This window comes from Macrobrachium rosenbergii, chromosome 11 (genome assembly GCF_040412425.1).
Source record: "Macrobrachium rosenbergii isolate ZJJX-2024 chromosome 11, ASM4041242v1, whole genome shotgun sequence".
NCBI lineage: Eukaryota > Metazoa > Arthropoda > Malacostraca > Decapoda > Palaemonidae > Macrobrachium > Macrobrachium rosenbergii.
Genome location: NC_089751.1, coordinates 38,375,617 through 38,392,561, shown reverse-complemented (window position 1 = coordinate 38,392,561; position 16,945 = coordinate 38,375,617). Strand labels below are relative to the sequence as shown.

At 37.7% G+C, this 16,945-nt stretch overlaps 1 protein-coding gene across 2 annotated transcripts in view; it reads right to left on the bottom strand.

Moving 5' to 3' along the window:
• Positions 1-16,945, bottom strand: part of LOC136843334 (uncharacterized) — a 222,680-nt gene that overhangs the window by 141,062 nt on the left and 64,673 nt on the right. Inside the window, exon 2 of one of the 2 annotated variants that reach the window (XM_067111621.1) lies at positions 14,396-14,577. In XM_067111621.1, coding sequence (XP_066967722.1) covers positions 14,396-14,569 — 174 coding nt within the window. In that variant the 5' untranslated portion in view covers positions 14,570-14,577. Of the gene's footprint in view, positions 1-14,395; positions 14,578-16,945 lie in introns of those variants that run through there. The other variant, XM_067111622.1, reaches the window with a different exon arrangement.

Sequence of the window (16,945 nt, the reverse complement as noted above, 5' to 3'; positions counted from 1 at the left end):
CTAAACACATCGTTTATCATAACATTCAAAGAAATCAACGCACCGTATGAACAATCTCGCACTTTATGGCCGTCCACGATCACAGTTTGGCCATAAACAAGGATAGAAAGGGCAGAACAATGTACTTCATCCCTTCAAAAATTAAATGGCAAAACACACACACACAAGCAAACGTAGTAAGAAATTATATCTACAGGTATGCTTTGGATTAGCGGTTCTGCAAGGCTGTCAGAGATGGTAGAATGAAACGCTAATTTCCGTAAAAAAAAAAAAAAAACTCGATGTGAAGCAGAGGATGAAGGAGAACTTTGCCTGTTATTAGGAGTTACGGGCGCCGGAAAAATCTGCGCATGTGCACAGACTCCTCCTCATTTTCTGCCTTCATCTCTCAGCTTCACGGAGTCAAGTCAATTATCTTCCTTTGTTGCTGGAAATTACTCCATTTTTCATGGAACAACTACAACATCACACAGTACCTACTCTTGGAAAACAACTTCGGGGTGAACAAAACGCAGGCAGATAGACACATACACACACACATACAGAGAGACCATAAATAATCACAAATGAAAAAAAAAATGTTATTCAGGTACGCGACAGAGAAAAAGATTCTTGATTACAAAAAAAAAAAAAAAAGTTCCCCCAGGTAAGAGAATGGAAAGAGAAAAATCATAACTTCTGAAAAGATTTGAAAGTTGAGCCACTAACTTCTGGATCCCTTTTTACTTCAGCTTTTCTCGTGAATCTGTTCCAGTTAGGATCTCCAAAACATCGGAAATGACTTAATTGGATTCTGAAAGTTCTCCCTCCAGAAATTTCTTCAAAACAGCTTTCAAACCCACGTGCGAATAACAGCATAATAATAAGATCTTTTGACTACTGCAGACTAAGCCGATTACATACACACCTTCAACAAATACATATAATTACAGGCTTAAATTAACTCCCCATGTTACCCTGCCGGAATTATTATCTGCCTTTGTCGGTTAAATGACTCTTTCAACACATACAGAAGTGGTGAGTTCTACATTATTAGTTATGGGAAAGGCTGATCCAGAAAAACTTGCAAGTTTCCTATTCACACGCAAAATTTGAAAAAAAACAGTAATATAAAACAAGAAATAATCACACTGCCAGTGTAGTTACCACACAGTGTCTGGCGAAATATAGATATTTCAATATTCAAAACACGTCAGAACACGAGTAAAAAGCTAGATTATCTTGTAGCCACTAACTGTGTTCGTTATTGCTGTTTTCTTATGTGCTTTATACACTTCTTTATTATTTCATTTTCATTTCATTTCATTCACGCTACATTTTTCCTTTATTTTTCTGTATGGAATGTAATATAAAATTTAGGATGAAGGCCAAGCACTGGGACCTATGAGGTCATTTAAGTGCTGAAAGGGAAATTGAGAGTAAAAGGGTTCTGAAGTTGTAACAGGAGGAAAGCCTCGCAGCTGCACTATGAAACAACTGTAAGGAGAGGGTGGAAAGTAAGATGGAAGAAAGAGATTATGAACGGAGGTACATTAAAAGGAATGGAAGTGGAGTGCAGCTAGGGATCGAAGGGACGCTGCAGAGAACCTGAGGTAGAGCCTACAATGTACCGCGTGAGGTGCAATGTCGACAGTTAACCCCCCCCCCCCCCCCGTCCTTTTACTAGGTTTATTTTTCTCGATTTATGAGGGTCATATCAAGTACAGCCATTACATTCCAAGCAATGAGCTACAATTTACTGTTTCGTTGAAAGCAATGTGGCAACGAATTCGGAATGAGAATTTATCGCCTGAATTCCAAATTTATGTTTAATTTATTAAAGGATAAAGAGTTGTGGTCATTCTACCATTGTGTTGAAAGGCAGATACGTGACAAGTTTTTTCAATTCCTTGTAATTCATTCAGCTAACGAGAACAGAAGAATACGAGGAATTACCAATGAGAGAGAGAGAGAGAGAGAGAGAGAGAGAGAGAGAGAGAGAGAGAGAGAGAGAGAGAGAGAGAGAGAGAGAGAAAGCAAATCCTTTATGCCTTTATTCATTATTGGTGTTAGTATCAGGCTATCTGGTATTATTATTATCATTATCATTCCTTATTATCGATGAAAAAAGAACACTTACTGAACACAATAACGGCGAAAAATATGATTTAAAATTTAAGTGCTATGTTAGGGCTTCCTGGGGGGAATAATATAAAAATTAATTTCTTTGCCAAACCAATTTCAGGTTGCAATTATTTTCTAAGAGCAAAGGCCACTAGGGTTGGCAACCAGGGGGCCTTTTTGCGCCTCAAGCTCGAGGAAGACAAGAAAAAAGAAACGGGAAAGAAGAAAGTTAAAACTGGACAGCACAGGGAGGAATAGACCTGCAGCTTAAGAAGAGTTTATTTCAGGAAAAAACAGAAAACTGGAGAAGATTCTGAAGCTCGGCAATTTTAGAGAGAAAAAAAGTCACTGAGCCGTAAAACCCGAAGATTTTATAAAGAGGCAACTTTCTTTACCTTTTTTCCAATGCCACGTGTGTTCAGTGTTAATGTATAACAATTCTTTCAGTTCCGTCTTCGTTATATAATTACGCAAGTTTGTGCATAACTGCAGATAGTGATGGTTTCTAGAAATGAATGGATGTAAATTAGTTTCCAAAACTAATCGAGCATAGTCACTAGCAATATGTGTGTAAGTGAGAACGGAACGGATTTCCAAACGTGAAAGAAGATTGTCTCAAAAAAAAAAAAAATTGTTTCAGTGTGACTGGAATTGATTCTTGAATGCAAGCGACTGGAGATAAGTGTCCATAAATTTCCGTGCACGAATGTGAATAGCACATGTCTGTGGATCTGTCATCATAAGTATCTGTCTTTGAATGAGGAAAGAATCTGCTTTTGCATATGAACGTAGACGTGAATGAATGTTTAGAATAGAAAGAATAGAATACAGAATTTAGGCCTAAGGCCAAGCACTGGGACCTATGAGGTCAATCAGCGCTGAAAGGGAAATTGACAGTAAGAAGGTTTGAAAGGTGTAGCAGGAGAAAAACCTTGTAGCTGTATTATGAAACAATTGTTACAGAGGGTGGAAAGTCAGATGGAAAAAGAATATGAACGGAGGTACAATAAAAGGAGTGAAAGAGGTTGCAGTTAGGGGCCGAAGGGACGCTGCAAAGACTCTTAGGTAATGCCTACAGCGCAGCGTGCGAGGTGCACTGACGGCACTACCCCCTACGGGGGAATGGATGTTATTCCTGGAGCGCGAAATTTGAGGCGTAAATGTAAGCGGTGTCCGTTTCCAGGTGGGATACGAAGTACAATGCTCTTCTGTGATTGTTTACGTATGAATACGGATGCCGCTCGTTTCTAAGGAGTGTTAAATCAAGTATGAGCCTTCGCCAAGGTAGACAGTAACAGTGTATGCCTTTTATTTCAGTGCGAATGAATATGATCTGTCTCAGCAAGAGCCTTTGTAAAATTGTAAATAATGTTGGATACAGTTGTCATTGAATTTGGATTTAATTCTTCGAAATATATTGAATGAATACGATTGATTTTCATTTTCTTTATGTAACTGGAGGCGATTCGTGACTGACATAAGTTAATAAAAAAATTTATAGAGTAAAGCAGAAAATACAGTAATAAAATGGTATCTGTAACTGATACAGGAATTATAATTCATGCCATTATGCAGCGTAAAGAGATATAACATCTTCTTTTTGGACTTTGCAATTGACCTGAATAAACAATTGAGCCAAAGTGAAGGATTCAAGATTGACAGGTAATAAACAAAGTTCCCATACAAATATCGTTACTCATGTTTTGAAAGCTTCCGAGTAAACCAATGAAACTGAACAACCATGTGTCAGCAAGAAGCGTCACCAACAACCATGTCCCCGATCCCGCACCGCACACAAACACACACACACACATACACATACACAGACATACACTCAAACGCATCCTATGAATATCTTTGAAAGACCACTTGCCAACATTCCAAACAAAATCCATGCCTAACGATTCCATGACCTCTGACGCACATGCTGCCACTAAATTTTTGTTCAACTGACTGCAAAATGAGGCTTCCTGTGTGTGTGTGAGTGTGTGTGTGTGTGTGTGTCATATTCAACATTACAGTATTTCAATTTTCACCGGCTTTTTATCTATATTTTTACCTTTCACACACCTGCCCTCATCATATTGACAGGCTACTTGAAGGATGCTACGCAACGCATGAGTTACAGCAAAAAAAACTCGCTGTCACACAAAGATTAATGATTACGATATCATCATCTTTTATGCTTCTACAAATCCATTATCCATACACCCACAAACTCTAAAATTATCTAGCTTTTTCGTAATGCCAATGTCAGCTGCATATATACATCAAATAATGACGGGTGATAAATGTTGTGGCTTCAAAGCGATGACAAATCTATGTTTATTCAGTGAGACATAATTAATGGAAAACTATGCCCCACAGAAATGAAAAGAGTGGTCTGTTGATTAATCGTCCTTGTGTTGAACAAAATCGTTCCCTTTTACCTCAGGCGAAGCGTCTCTAAATGCTTGTTTGCACAAGAAAAGATGTGCGATTTTACTTCGGTTGAACATGTTGCTGTGACAGCAAATATAAATATTTTTGAAGAAAAGGGGAAGAAGGAACCTTATTGATATTTAAACACACTGAATGGCGTCACCATCAAGAGTCTTCGTCATCTCGAACGGTTGAAATCAAAATTTAAATTAACTTAATATCTTCAGATATGAAATTCTGACGGAAATAAAAGAAATTTATTTGAGATGTTTCTCTGAAAGTCTGACTCTTCCAAGTTTTTTCCCCATCACATCAGAAGACTTTCGCTCATATTTTCCTGGCAACAAATTCCAAATTCGGTTTGACAGCTGCTTACCGAGTAGCCCTCCGATTTTATGGGGAAAATACTGTATTTGTAAGCTGAACGTACGTTACTTCAGACGAGTGAGGGAGGCTTAGCGTGGGAACACGGAAATTCATTTCATTTCCTTAACGGATATTACAAGGATTGCACAGGACGGCTTATGCAAAACTATTAGGAAACACAGAAGTTAAAACATACACTGTATGGTCGTTGTTATTCTCGTAGTTCCCGTAAACAGTGGATTATTACATGTATGCACACCCAAAATATAACCGGTTTTCGATGTTTCTTAATGAAAAAGAAAAAAAATCAACGTACAAGAGATTTCTTGAAACTAAACATCATCACATGACAGCACCAAATGAAGTGAATTCATTTTTCTCCTTTTTCTCAGCGTACGCGTCTGTATATATTAAGGGAAATATATATATATGTAAAAAGATTTTTATAACTTTAATTTCGTCGACGTTTGTTGACAATAAACATAAACTCGTTATGCCAAATGAAGTGGGCAGACAAACTCAGCTGTCTGGAAAACAAACAGCAATTCCGACTTGTATTTTACATGCTCTATTATATGCGTTCCACGGAAAAAATATTTGAGTATCGCTATTCCTCTTTTAATTGAGCCGTGAATGTCTACCAATTAAATATACCTGGAATCTCTCTCTCTCTCTCTCTCTCTCTCTCTCTCTCTCTCTCTCTCTCTCTCTCTGGGGCTTTTCTCATTTTTATTAAACATTCATTTATGGTCAGACACATCGATTCCACAATACCATTTTTCGTGGAGGCTTCGAGGAAAGTAAATCAATTTAATCGCCTACCACTAAATTCCGGAACATCGAAGAAGTTTGTACGCTAACAGATATGGAATTTCCTTGAACGCTAATGACGAAGAATACGCCGTTAAGTTTTTCCCACTGATGCATGTTTACTTCTTGACCACGAAAATTATACAAAAATCATTCAAGAAGCAATGAATATCCTCCTTATACAGTGTTAATATAATCTTTCCCTTGGGTCTCCAGGCTGCATTACACTGCAGGATGTTACACTGCCAGGTCTGTTTGTGGTATTTAAAGCGACATTTGGCAAATATTAACAAACTGCATATTAGGGCTGATTATCACTCATTAGAGAACCTCAAATGTTAGTAACTTTTTAACACACATCTAGCATAATGGGCCTATTCACTTAATTTCCAATGCAATACCATTCTTTTGTGACCATCTACATTATAACGTTCTATGGGAAAAAGCTTTATATTACCGTGGTGGAATTGCAAAACACTTCTAGTCTTTCATTTTGGAGAATCAATCATAAAAGTGGATTCTTCCGCATGTCAAAATTATGACAAAATTTTTATTTAGGAAACTATTAAGCAAAAAGCTTCTGAAGCTAAACGTCCATTCCTTTCAATTTTATATTCCCCTCTTATACAGACGCTGCGCATTAATGTAAGGTAAGAATGTTACAGAGTGAATTATTTCCTAACGAAACCGGTGCCTAGTTTAACATAATGATGTGCTAAATGCTGAGAATCACCTCCAGTTTCTCGAAATTCTTTTGGCAATTTTTTCCTTATCAAAAGGTCATAAATTTCCATCAGCCGTTCATTCTCTTTAACCTTCTCAATCTGCACTCGAATGTCATCTCTTTCGTCCCGTGATTGAACTGGCGGGTGGCGCAAGGGTTTCCATTTGCAAATGGAAATAACATTTTCAGTTAAAACACTCGATGGGTTTACTTGATGATAGTGAACGAAAAGTAAAGACTTCGGCAATTTCATCCACCTCCATTATCATTTTTGTTATGAGATATTTGTTCCTGTCAAGTAATATTAATATGAATCCATTGGTTAGTACAAATTTTCGACAGCGTTAAATGAACGCAGGTAAAAAGTCAATCATATTCATCACTTCTCCCTCTTCCTTCCTCCCCCTTCTCTTCTCAGTCCTCGCCCTCACTCTCAGCTCTTCCTACCCAAAGGCACAAAGGTTTGGCAGCTATCCCTCACATCAAATTTCTTATCTTCTCTTTGTGTACGGGTTCTGATAACTCGAAGCCTTGAAGCCTACGTTTTTATAGACACAACGAATACATAAACCGACTTTGTCAGACGTTTTCCATATTTCTGAATTATAAAAATAAATAAAATACACCCAAACTACTGAACAGGAGGTGTTATCTTGACGAGTCGTCTGTTACTCCTCACTTCGACTGTTTTTACCTACTTTTTAAATAATCCATTAGTATTGTTTGCTCTATATTCTGAAACCCATTTTGATTTGCTTTTTCTCTCCCAGAACATTCCGATGACGAGCTCTTTTTTCATACCTGCGTCACAGAACCTATACTAGTTCTTAAGTGGAACTGCCTTGACTAAAGCACACTACACTAGCCTTCTGATTTCTGTCTAATTCATCTTGGGGCGCAGAATCCTGCCTAAACCGTTCATAAGGCACTGTGACCTTTGAAGGCGAACTCCGTAACCCCGCGCTTTTGTAGCATTTTTTGTAGGTGGCATTTCCGTTTTTTCTGGCTCATTTCCATCATTTTCTTTATACCATTACCCATCATGAGGCAACGTTCAGCAAGAATATTTATGTTACGGTGGGTTTGGTTTACCCACATCATCTTTCCTTCTCTTCAAACGTAAAAATTACCGCACTCAACGCAGGGGTGCTGGGCTATCTTTTCACATCAAGTGCTGCAGTTCAATTTTTCCGTATATTACAGTCTTTTACAGATTCGCATGATTGTTTTTTCAAGAATAAAAACAATACACGATTATCGCTTTCAAATTCAATCTAATTTCTGAGGTATATGTACTAGGTTATATTGACAGTAGTTGAAGGCTACTTTACACACACACGCGCACACACACACACACATCATGATTGCATCTGCCACAATAAGAACATCTACATTTCGCTCCGCCAACAATAGCACTGCACCATAAAGTATTTACCTGAAAAATGGGTTCCATGTCCATCAAATGACGGTCTTCTAAGTATACTCGAATATTTCACCACATCTCAATTTCCTCGCTGCACCCATTTGCCTATAGTAACTTCAAATGAATACTGTACACACAGACCTAGCGGCACTTTCACCCACTACCAACAATGCCTCTGTTCATATTAAAGGCAAATTTCCTTGCGAACCTCACAGCGCGTTAGAATTCACGAACAAAATGTCAGATACCTTATTTATTTTTTTTACCCACAACTCGCTCCCATGCTGACCTTTCACTTACCACACGGGCAAAATCATACATCTCTATCTGTGATTCCTGATGCTATTTTAGCTCCCCGATGAAAAGGCTGAACGTTTGCTTCTATGAATGCTGACAATTCCATTCAAAAGCAGCAGGATTCGATTTGCGGTTTGATTAAACTACGTCCTGACAAAGGTTGAAAGTAATTGGAAAGTGCTTTTGCGCAGACAAAGAGGTTTCACGCACCTATGCTTTCGTTAGGTGTCATGCGTATTCGTTCACGAGCACATATAAATTGCTACTGACCGGTGCAGCAGAGCGAAATGAAAAGAATGGGGATGCAACCTGATACTGTGAAACTAATGTGAAAAATTAAGTCCTTTCATAGAAAACCCAACAGAAGAGATGAATGAACAGAAACAACGACGCATTTCATAGCAAACACATACACACCTCATTCCGTTCCCCAGGTAATCATAAAAGACAGTTTGAGTTACATAATGAACAAACGCTTCTGCCTCAACACTGTCGAGGGTAGGGTGGAAGGTGAGTCTTTGAAAGCCCGAGAGTATGCTCAGGCTTTTATAAATACTCTTTATAAGGAAGTAGCCGGTAATGCGCTTTCCTCTCCCCTTGAACTGGAGGCGCGCGGATCAAAGGCTCATTTCCGTGGGCGCGAAGAGTCCATTATTTACGATCGCCACCGGCAAGGATAAATAAAACAACCAGCGGTAAAAGGTTTACCTGCTATTTCCAAGGGGTGACGTTTCAGGATCCCTCTCCTGTATTAAACATTCGACAACTTTTGTTATTCTTCGAAAAGCTGCCCCTTTCGCACTGTTCTGTGTCTAAATATGTAATAAAATGTTTGCCTGAGGTGTCTACCGGAGAAGCGGCGACCCCAGACAAGCACAAACTGCGTCACTGACTCGGTCATCTTTTCAACAACTCAAGCATAAACCCCGGCACAGAAAACCTAAGAGATCCTTAACTTCTTAGTACATAAACAGCAAATCGATCATCTCCACACACCAGGCTTGCATCAGCCACCTTTACCTTATTCACACTCTTGCACTGCCTATATTGTTGGGGCCCTTTCATTCTAACACCTCTTCTACATTATCCGTCCATAACTTTAAACTTCTCCGCTCCCTCTTCTTCAGAAGACACTGACTTTAAACGTTCTTTTCAACCATATAACCAATTACATTTTCTCCCTATGACCAAACAACCTCAACACAGGTCTTTATTTTCAACACATAATGACATATACATTTCTCACTCTTTCAGCTAATTCAATATATATATATATATATATATATATATATATATATATATATATATATATATATATATACATACATACATGTACGTGTTCAATATGATACGTGAGTGGTGTATGAGTGCACGCAATTAACTGCCCTGTGAAAAGTCATCAAATAACCCTCAAATGACAGCAAGCCAAAAAAATTGAGGCTGATGCTGCTGCCCAGCTACAAATCTTTTATAAAATAAGTTCCAAGTTTATCCATTTCATTAAAACTGTCTCTCTCTTAGCTTACTTCTACACACCCAAGTGTACTCAGCAGCACAAAATCTCGACCCCAGAATCCCCGTGCCTTAGTAAGAAGAAATATTGAAAACTGAAAATCCTAATCACAATTTTGACGACAGCGTAAAATTCCAAAGTGATGATGAGATGATGTCAGGCTGGCGCATATTGATATATATGAAGATGATGATGGAATGCATAAAACTGAAGATATGAATGGCAGACATAGAAAAATTTTTACATACAATGTGTCGAATAATGATCTATTCTTACTTCATCTTCCCTATATATTTTCTGACAAGTAAGAAATAAAAAGAAAAACAGGAAATCATTAGGCAGTAATATAAATTGTGAATTGTTACACCTGAAGCAATGTGCACTCTTAAACACTTATTACATGATAACCAATTATAATTTGAATCATTCTTTTGCCACAAATAACATTTAGCTGGCACGAAAATAAAAACTGTGCCTTCCGATTAATAAATATGAAATAATTCCTCGACTTCAAAATCTAACAAAAACCATACGTTGAAGGAAGTTGATAGGGTAATATCGTATTTTCTTCTATGTGAAATTCTGGAGACCTCTTTATTAGAAGAATATCATTCTATATTTAATTTTGTTTATTAACTGGTTTTTAGTAGGCTCAATCGGTGAAGTATAGCACAGTGGGAATTATTTGAACTGAGAAAGACATAACCATAAACCTGATATTGTACCGAATTTTTTTAAGTCATTCGAAAAACTTTTAAAGAATGTAACATAACCTAACTGCAAGGTACTCTCTCCTCTGTCACTTATAGATCTAGAAAAAAATTACTCTGCAGATCTGCTCCGAGAACTGATCTGAAGGCCAATGTGATTGGAGAAATAAAAACAAACTGAATATAAAAATTAGTTACAGAAAAATTACTCCTACGCATGAACCAGTGGTAATTTGCACAGGCACATGCTGAGATATATCTTAATGAGTAGTGAATACCTGTATAATGAATAATAATAAGACCATGGCATATCTGAAATTAAAGCATTCCTTTCTGGTACGATCTAACGCGTGGTAAATCCTATAATTAACCACAGGATTCCTGAGTAGGTCCTGATGTTTTTTTAGGCACATGTATAATCACCCCTAAAATTCTTTGAGTGGGAGCTCAGTTAACACCAAATACCTATATCATTTTCAAGCCACACGATTCCTGCGCAGGATCTGAATGAGTGGTAAAAATTTGTATATATATATATTTAGACATGGGGTTCCCATGTTGTATCTTGATGACAGGTAAATACCTATATAAAGCTATAGGATATGAGATATTGAAGTTTACTCTCCCTTGTAGGATCTTAATGAGAGGTAAACACGCGTGTTTTCAGCTATAGAGAGTTCCCTTGCAGGATCTCTTGATAACAGGTAAATACCTGTTATCAAGAGATCCTGTATAAATTCAAAGGATATGAGAAATTCAAACTGACTTTCCTTTGTAGGATCTTGATGAGGGGCAAGCAACTGGACAATGAACCATATGATATCAGCAACGAATGGCAATACCTGAACCACAGGATATCAGCAATGAATGGCAATATCTGAACCACAAGATATCAGCAATAAATGGCAACACATGAACCATAGGATGTCAGCAACGAATGGCAATACCTGAATGATGAGATATTAGCAATGAATGACAATACATAAACCAAAGGATATCAGCAATAAATGGCAATACATGAACCATAGGATATCAGCAATAAATGGCAATACCTGAACCACAGGATATCAACAATGAATGGCAATATCTGAGCCACAGGACATCGGCAATAAATGGAAATACCTGAACCATAGGATATCAGCAATGAATGGCAATATATGAACCACAGGATATCAACAATAAATGGCAATATCTGAACCACAGGATATCAACAATGAATGGTATTATCTGAACCACAGGATATCAGCAGTGAATGGCAATATCTGAGCCACAGGATATCAGCAATAAATGGCAATATCGGAACCACAAGATATCATCAATAAATGGCAATTTCTGAACCATAGGATATCAGCAATGAACGGCAATACCTAAATCATAGGATGTCAGCAATGAATGGCAATATCTGAACCACAGGGTATCAGCAATAAATGGTAATACTTAAACCATAGGATATCAGCGATGAATGACAATATCTGAACCACAGGATATCAGCAATAAATGGCAATATCTGAATCATACGATATCAGCAACGAATGGCAATATATGAACCACAGGATTTCAGCAATAAATGGCAACACCTAAACCATAGGATATCAGCAATGAATGGCAATATCTGAGCCACAGGATATCAGCAATAAATGGCAATACATGAACCATACGATATCAAAATTGAAAGGCAACATCTGAACCATGGGATATCAGTAATGAACGGCAATATCTGAACCATAGGATATCAGCAATGAATGGCAATATCTGAATCACGGGATATCAGCAAAAAATGGCAATATCTGAACCATAAGATATCAGCAATAAATTGCAATATCTGAACCGCAGAATATCAGCAATGAATGGCAATATCTGAACCACAGGATATCAGCAATAAATGGCAATACCTAAACTATAAGATATCAGCAATGAATAGAAATACATGAACCACAGGATATCAACAATAAATGGCAATATCTGAACCACAGGATATCAGCAATGAATGGAAATACATGAACCATAGGATATCAGCAATGAATGGCAATATCTGAACCACACGATATCAGCAATGAATGGAAATACATGAACCATAGGATATCAGCAATGAATGGCAATATCTGAACCACACGATATCAGCAATGAATGGAAATACATGAACCATAGGATATCAGCAATGAATGGCAATATCTGAACCACACGATATCAGCAATGAATGGAAATACATGAACCATAGGATATCAGCAATGAATGGCAATATCTGAACCACAGGATTTCAGCAATAAATGGAAATACATGAACCATAGGACATCAGCAATGAATGGCAATATCTCAACCACAGGATATCAGCAATAAATTGCAATATCTGAACCATAGGACATCAGCAACGAATGGCAATATCTTAACCACAAGATATCAGCAATAAATGGCAATACCTAAACCACAGGATATCAGCAATGAATGGCAATATCTTAACCACAAGATATATCAGCAATAAATGGCAATACCTAAACCATAGGATATCAGCAACGAATGGCAATATCTTAACCACAAGATATCAGCAATGAATGGCAATACCTAAACCACAGGATATCAGCAATGAATGGAAATACATGAACCATAGGATATCAGCAATGAATGGCAATATCTGAACCACACGATATCAGCAATGAATGGAAATACATGAACCATAGGATATCAGCAATGGATGGCAATATCTGAACCACACGATATCAGCAATGAATGGAAATACATGAACCATAGGATATCAGCAATGAATGGCAATATCTGAACCACAGGATTTCAGCAATAAATGGAAATACATGAACCATAGGATATCAGCAATGAATGGCAATATCTGAACCACTGGATATCAGCAATAAATTGCAATATCTGAACCATAGGATATCAGCAACGAATGGCAATATCTTAACCACAAGATATCAGCAATAAATGGCAATACCTAAACCACAGGATATCAGCAATGAATGGCAATATCTGAACCACAGGATATCAGCAATAAATGGCAATGCCTAAATCATAGGATATCAGCAACGAATGGCAATATCTGAACCACAGGATTTCAGCAATAAATTGCAATATCTGAATCACAGGATATCAGCAATGAATGGCAATATCTGAACCACAGGATATCAGCAATAAATGGCAATATCTGAACCACTGGATATCAGCAATAAATTGCAATATCTGAACCATAGGATATCAGCAATAAATTGCAATATCTGAACCACTGGATATCAGCAATGAATGGCAATATCTGAACCACAGGATATCAGCAATAAATGGCAATGCCTAAATCATAGGATATCAGCAACGAATGGCAATATCTGAACCACATGATTTCAGCAATAAATGGCAATATCTGAACCACAGGATACCAGCAATGAATTGCAATATCTGAACCACAGGATATCAGCAATGAATGGCAATATCTGAACCACAGGATATCAGCAATAAATAGCAATGCCTAAATCATAGGATATCAGCAACGAATGGCAATATCTGAACCACACGATATCAGCAATGAATGGCAATATCTGAACCACACGATATCAGCAATGAATGGCAATATCTGATCCACACGATATCAGCAATGAATGGCAATATCTGAACCACACTATATCAGCAATGAATGGCAATATCTGAACCGCAGGATATCAGCAATAAATGGCAATGTCTAAACCACAGGATATCAGCAATAATTGGCAATATCTGAACCACAGGATTTCAGCAATAAATGGCAATATCTGAACCACAGGATATCGGCAATGAATGGCAATATCTGAACCACAGAATATCAGCAATGAACCTCAATATCTGAACCAGAGGATATCTGCAATAAATGGCAATATCTGAACCGTATGATATATCAGCAATAATTGGCAATATCTGAACCACAGGATATCAGCAATAAATGGCAATACTAAACCACAGGATATCAGCAATGATTGGCAATATCTGAAACACAGGATATCAGCAATAAATGGCAATACACAAACCATAGAGTATCAGCGATGAAAACTCACCTTCCTGTGTAGGATCTGCCTGACGGTATGATCACGGCCCTGCTGGCAGGCGTACATGAGTGGGGTGACGCCCTCGCTGGTGCTTTCCCCGGGGATACTTGAAACACCGCCCCTCACGTCCTCCATCCCCCCAATGACCCCACCGCCCACACCCCCCGCCACCGCCGCCGTCATTTGACAACCTGTGGAGCAACAACGAAAAATTCAGGTTAGTGATTGCAGGTATTAAAATCAGGGTGTTCATGATCAATTCTACAGTTTTATATATGAATGGATTATGTTTTTGTTGGCACAAAATACATTAAAGATTCCTTGACTTTTCCTAATTTCGTAAAATAAGACAACTCCCACAAACCTAATCCACTGAAAAAATATTATTATTATTATTATTATTATTATTATTATTATTATTATTATTATTATTATTATTATTCAGAAGATTAACCCTATTTATATGGAACAAGCCTACAGGAAACACTGACTAGAAATTTAAGCTTCCAACTAATATGGTGTTCATTTGAAAGAAGTAATAGAAGGTAATAGGAAATACAGAAAGAAAAGATCAGATATTAGAAAAGAAAAAATACATAAATAACTTAATACGTAAATAGATAAAAATGTAAGTAAAAATTAAAATACAAGGAGAACTGTTTTAGGGTAATAACGCTTTGCATCTTTGCTTGAACTTTTGAAGTTCCAATTGCACAATATCCTCAAGGAGACTGTTCCACTGTCCAACGGTGTGAGGAATAAAGGACCTCAGGGAAGTTCGACAGCGAGGAAAATTTACAGTATACTGGTGCTGCTGTTTGTGAGGAGTAAAGCACCTCTGGAACTGAGAAGTTCGACAGCGAGGAAAATTTACAGCATACTGGTGGTGCTGTTCATACATAAAAATCTTGATAAGAACACGCACTTTTGCAGGGCTTGATCAATAAGCGAATATCAGTTGGTATGCAGTGTACCACCACATTTTAATTAATTTTAACTAAATTCCATGAAAATTATTATAATGACCCTAAAAATCGCTGTAATATGGGGAATACTAACCGTATGCTGCATTTTTGGCATGCATACAACAAACATATTTTTACGTATAATTCCAAAAAAAAGTGTTATTACCTGAAAACTTTTCAGTTACCCGAAGGATCGGATCACTGGTGAAAGTCTTGGGAACGAACTATACACTGGAAGTTAAATTTAACATTAAAAAAAAAAACTGAGACCGAATGGGTTTACGGACAGTGACCGTGATCTTGAAGCTTTTTTTTATTTTTTACTGAACAGTTTGCAAGTCAGAAAAGACATAGACTGGAACCTTTGAGTTGAGAACGATCTCAAGACTACATTACCGATATAATTGCACTGTTTCAAACAGAAAACACCTGGAATATTTCAAGAATTATATTCTATGTTCAGGAAAAATTTATATCTAGGTAAAGGAAGAATGCATGCACGATAAGAAACGAAAAATGACGCACGGGAATGTGACGAGCTGTTGATAATGCTTTCTAAGGGTGTTCATGGACCGGCTAATGTAGTGAAGTGGTTAGCACAGGTGATAGGACAGATAGATCAGTGTTTTCTGGAGGCGGTTTGGTAAGGTGGAATCATGGACAGGTTGGTGAGAAAGGCGTACGATTCGGAGGACTGAGAATCACAAGGAAAATACTGAAAAAGCAAGCTAGACGGAGAGGTTGTATGATGAATGTATGATGAAGGGAGGGAGGGGGAGGGGATCACCAACAAAACGTTCGCATAAGAGCGCCTTACTTTTTTTTTTATCCCATGAACATCTAGACATAACTGAAAGCAATTTCGTCCGTAGTTAACGAAATGAGAAAACCAATAACGAAACAGTTCTACGACTTGCGAATGTGTAGTAAAAAAAAAAAACGCTGAAAATGCCAAATTTGTAAAGTAATTTGTATATTTCTTAAGTAAACAAACCGGGCCCTTTCACAGATGGTTAATGTTAGTTACACATAGACCAGATACGAATAGCAATAAAATTAATGTCAATAACACACAGACCAGATAAGAATAACAATAAAGTATCAAAAGGCTGTTCCATATGATTTATCTGTGTAACATTATTTCTTAAACATGGCAGAAAATAATCCACTCCCTGAATGAAAACGAGATCTCTCATCGTTAGCATGTGTCCTTGAACTTGGGTCTGGAAGAGCCTTTTAAACCTGACCTTCAATGCCTGTGTCAACAATGCTGGCCTCGCAGGCGCCACTTAGGAATGAGTTACGCTAAAATTCTCGGGACGCAATCTGAATTAACGGCTAAGCACGGTGTAATTAACCCTCTTCAGACTTATGCTCCATTCTTCTGGGATCGTGGGTTCGGGATGGTAAGGGGTCTAATTTTCGTAGAGAGGCAGCACAGGTTGAACCCCACCTCTGTAAATAAATGTTCCCCAAGAGGCTAATATTAAGGTTATAATAAACATTTTAGTCGCAACATTTTTTTTTTTGGGGGGGGGGTTGGCTCCAAGATGTGTTTACTGGTACTGTAATTTGAAAGATAACTACGTGAGCG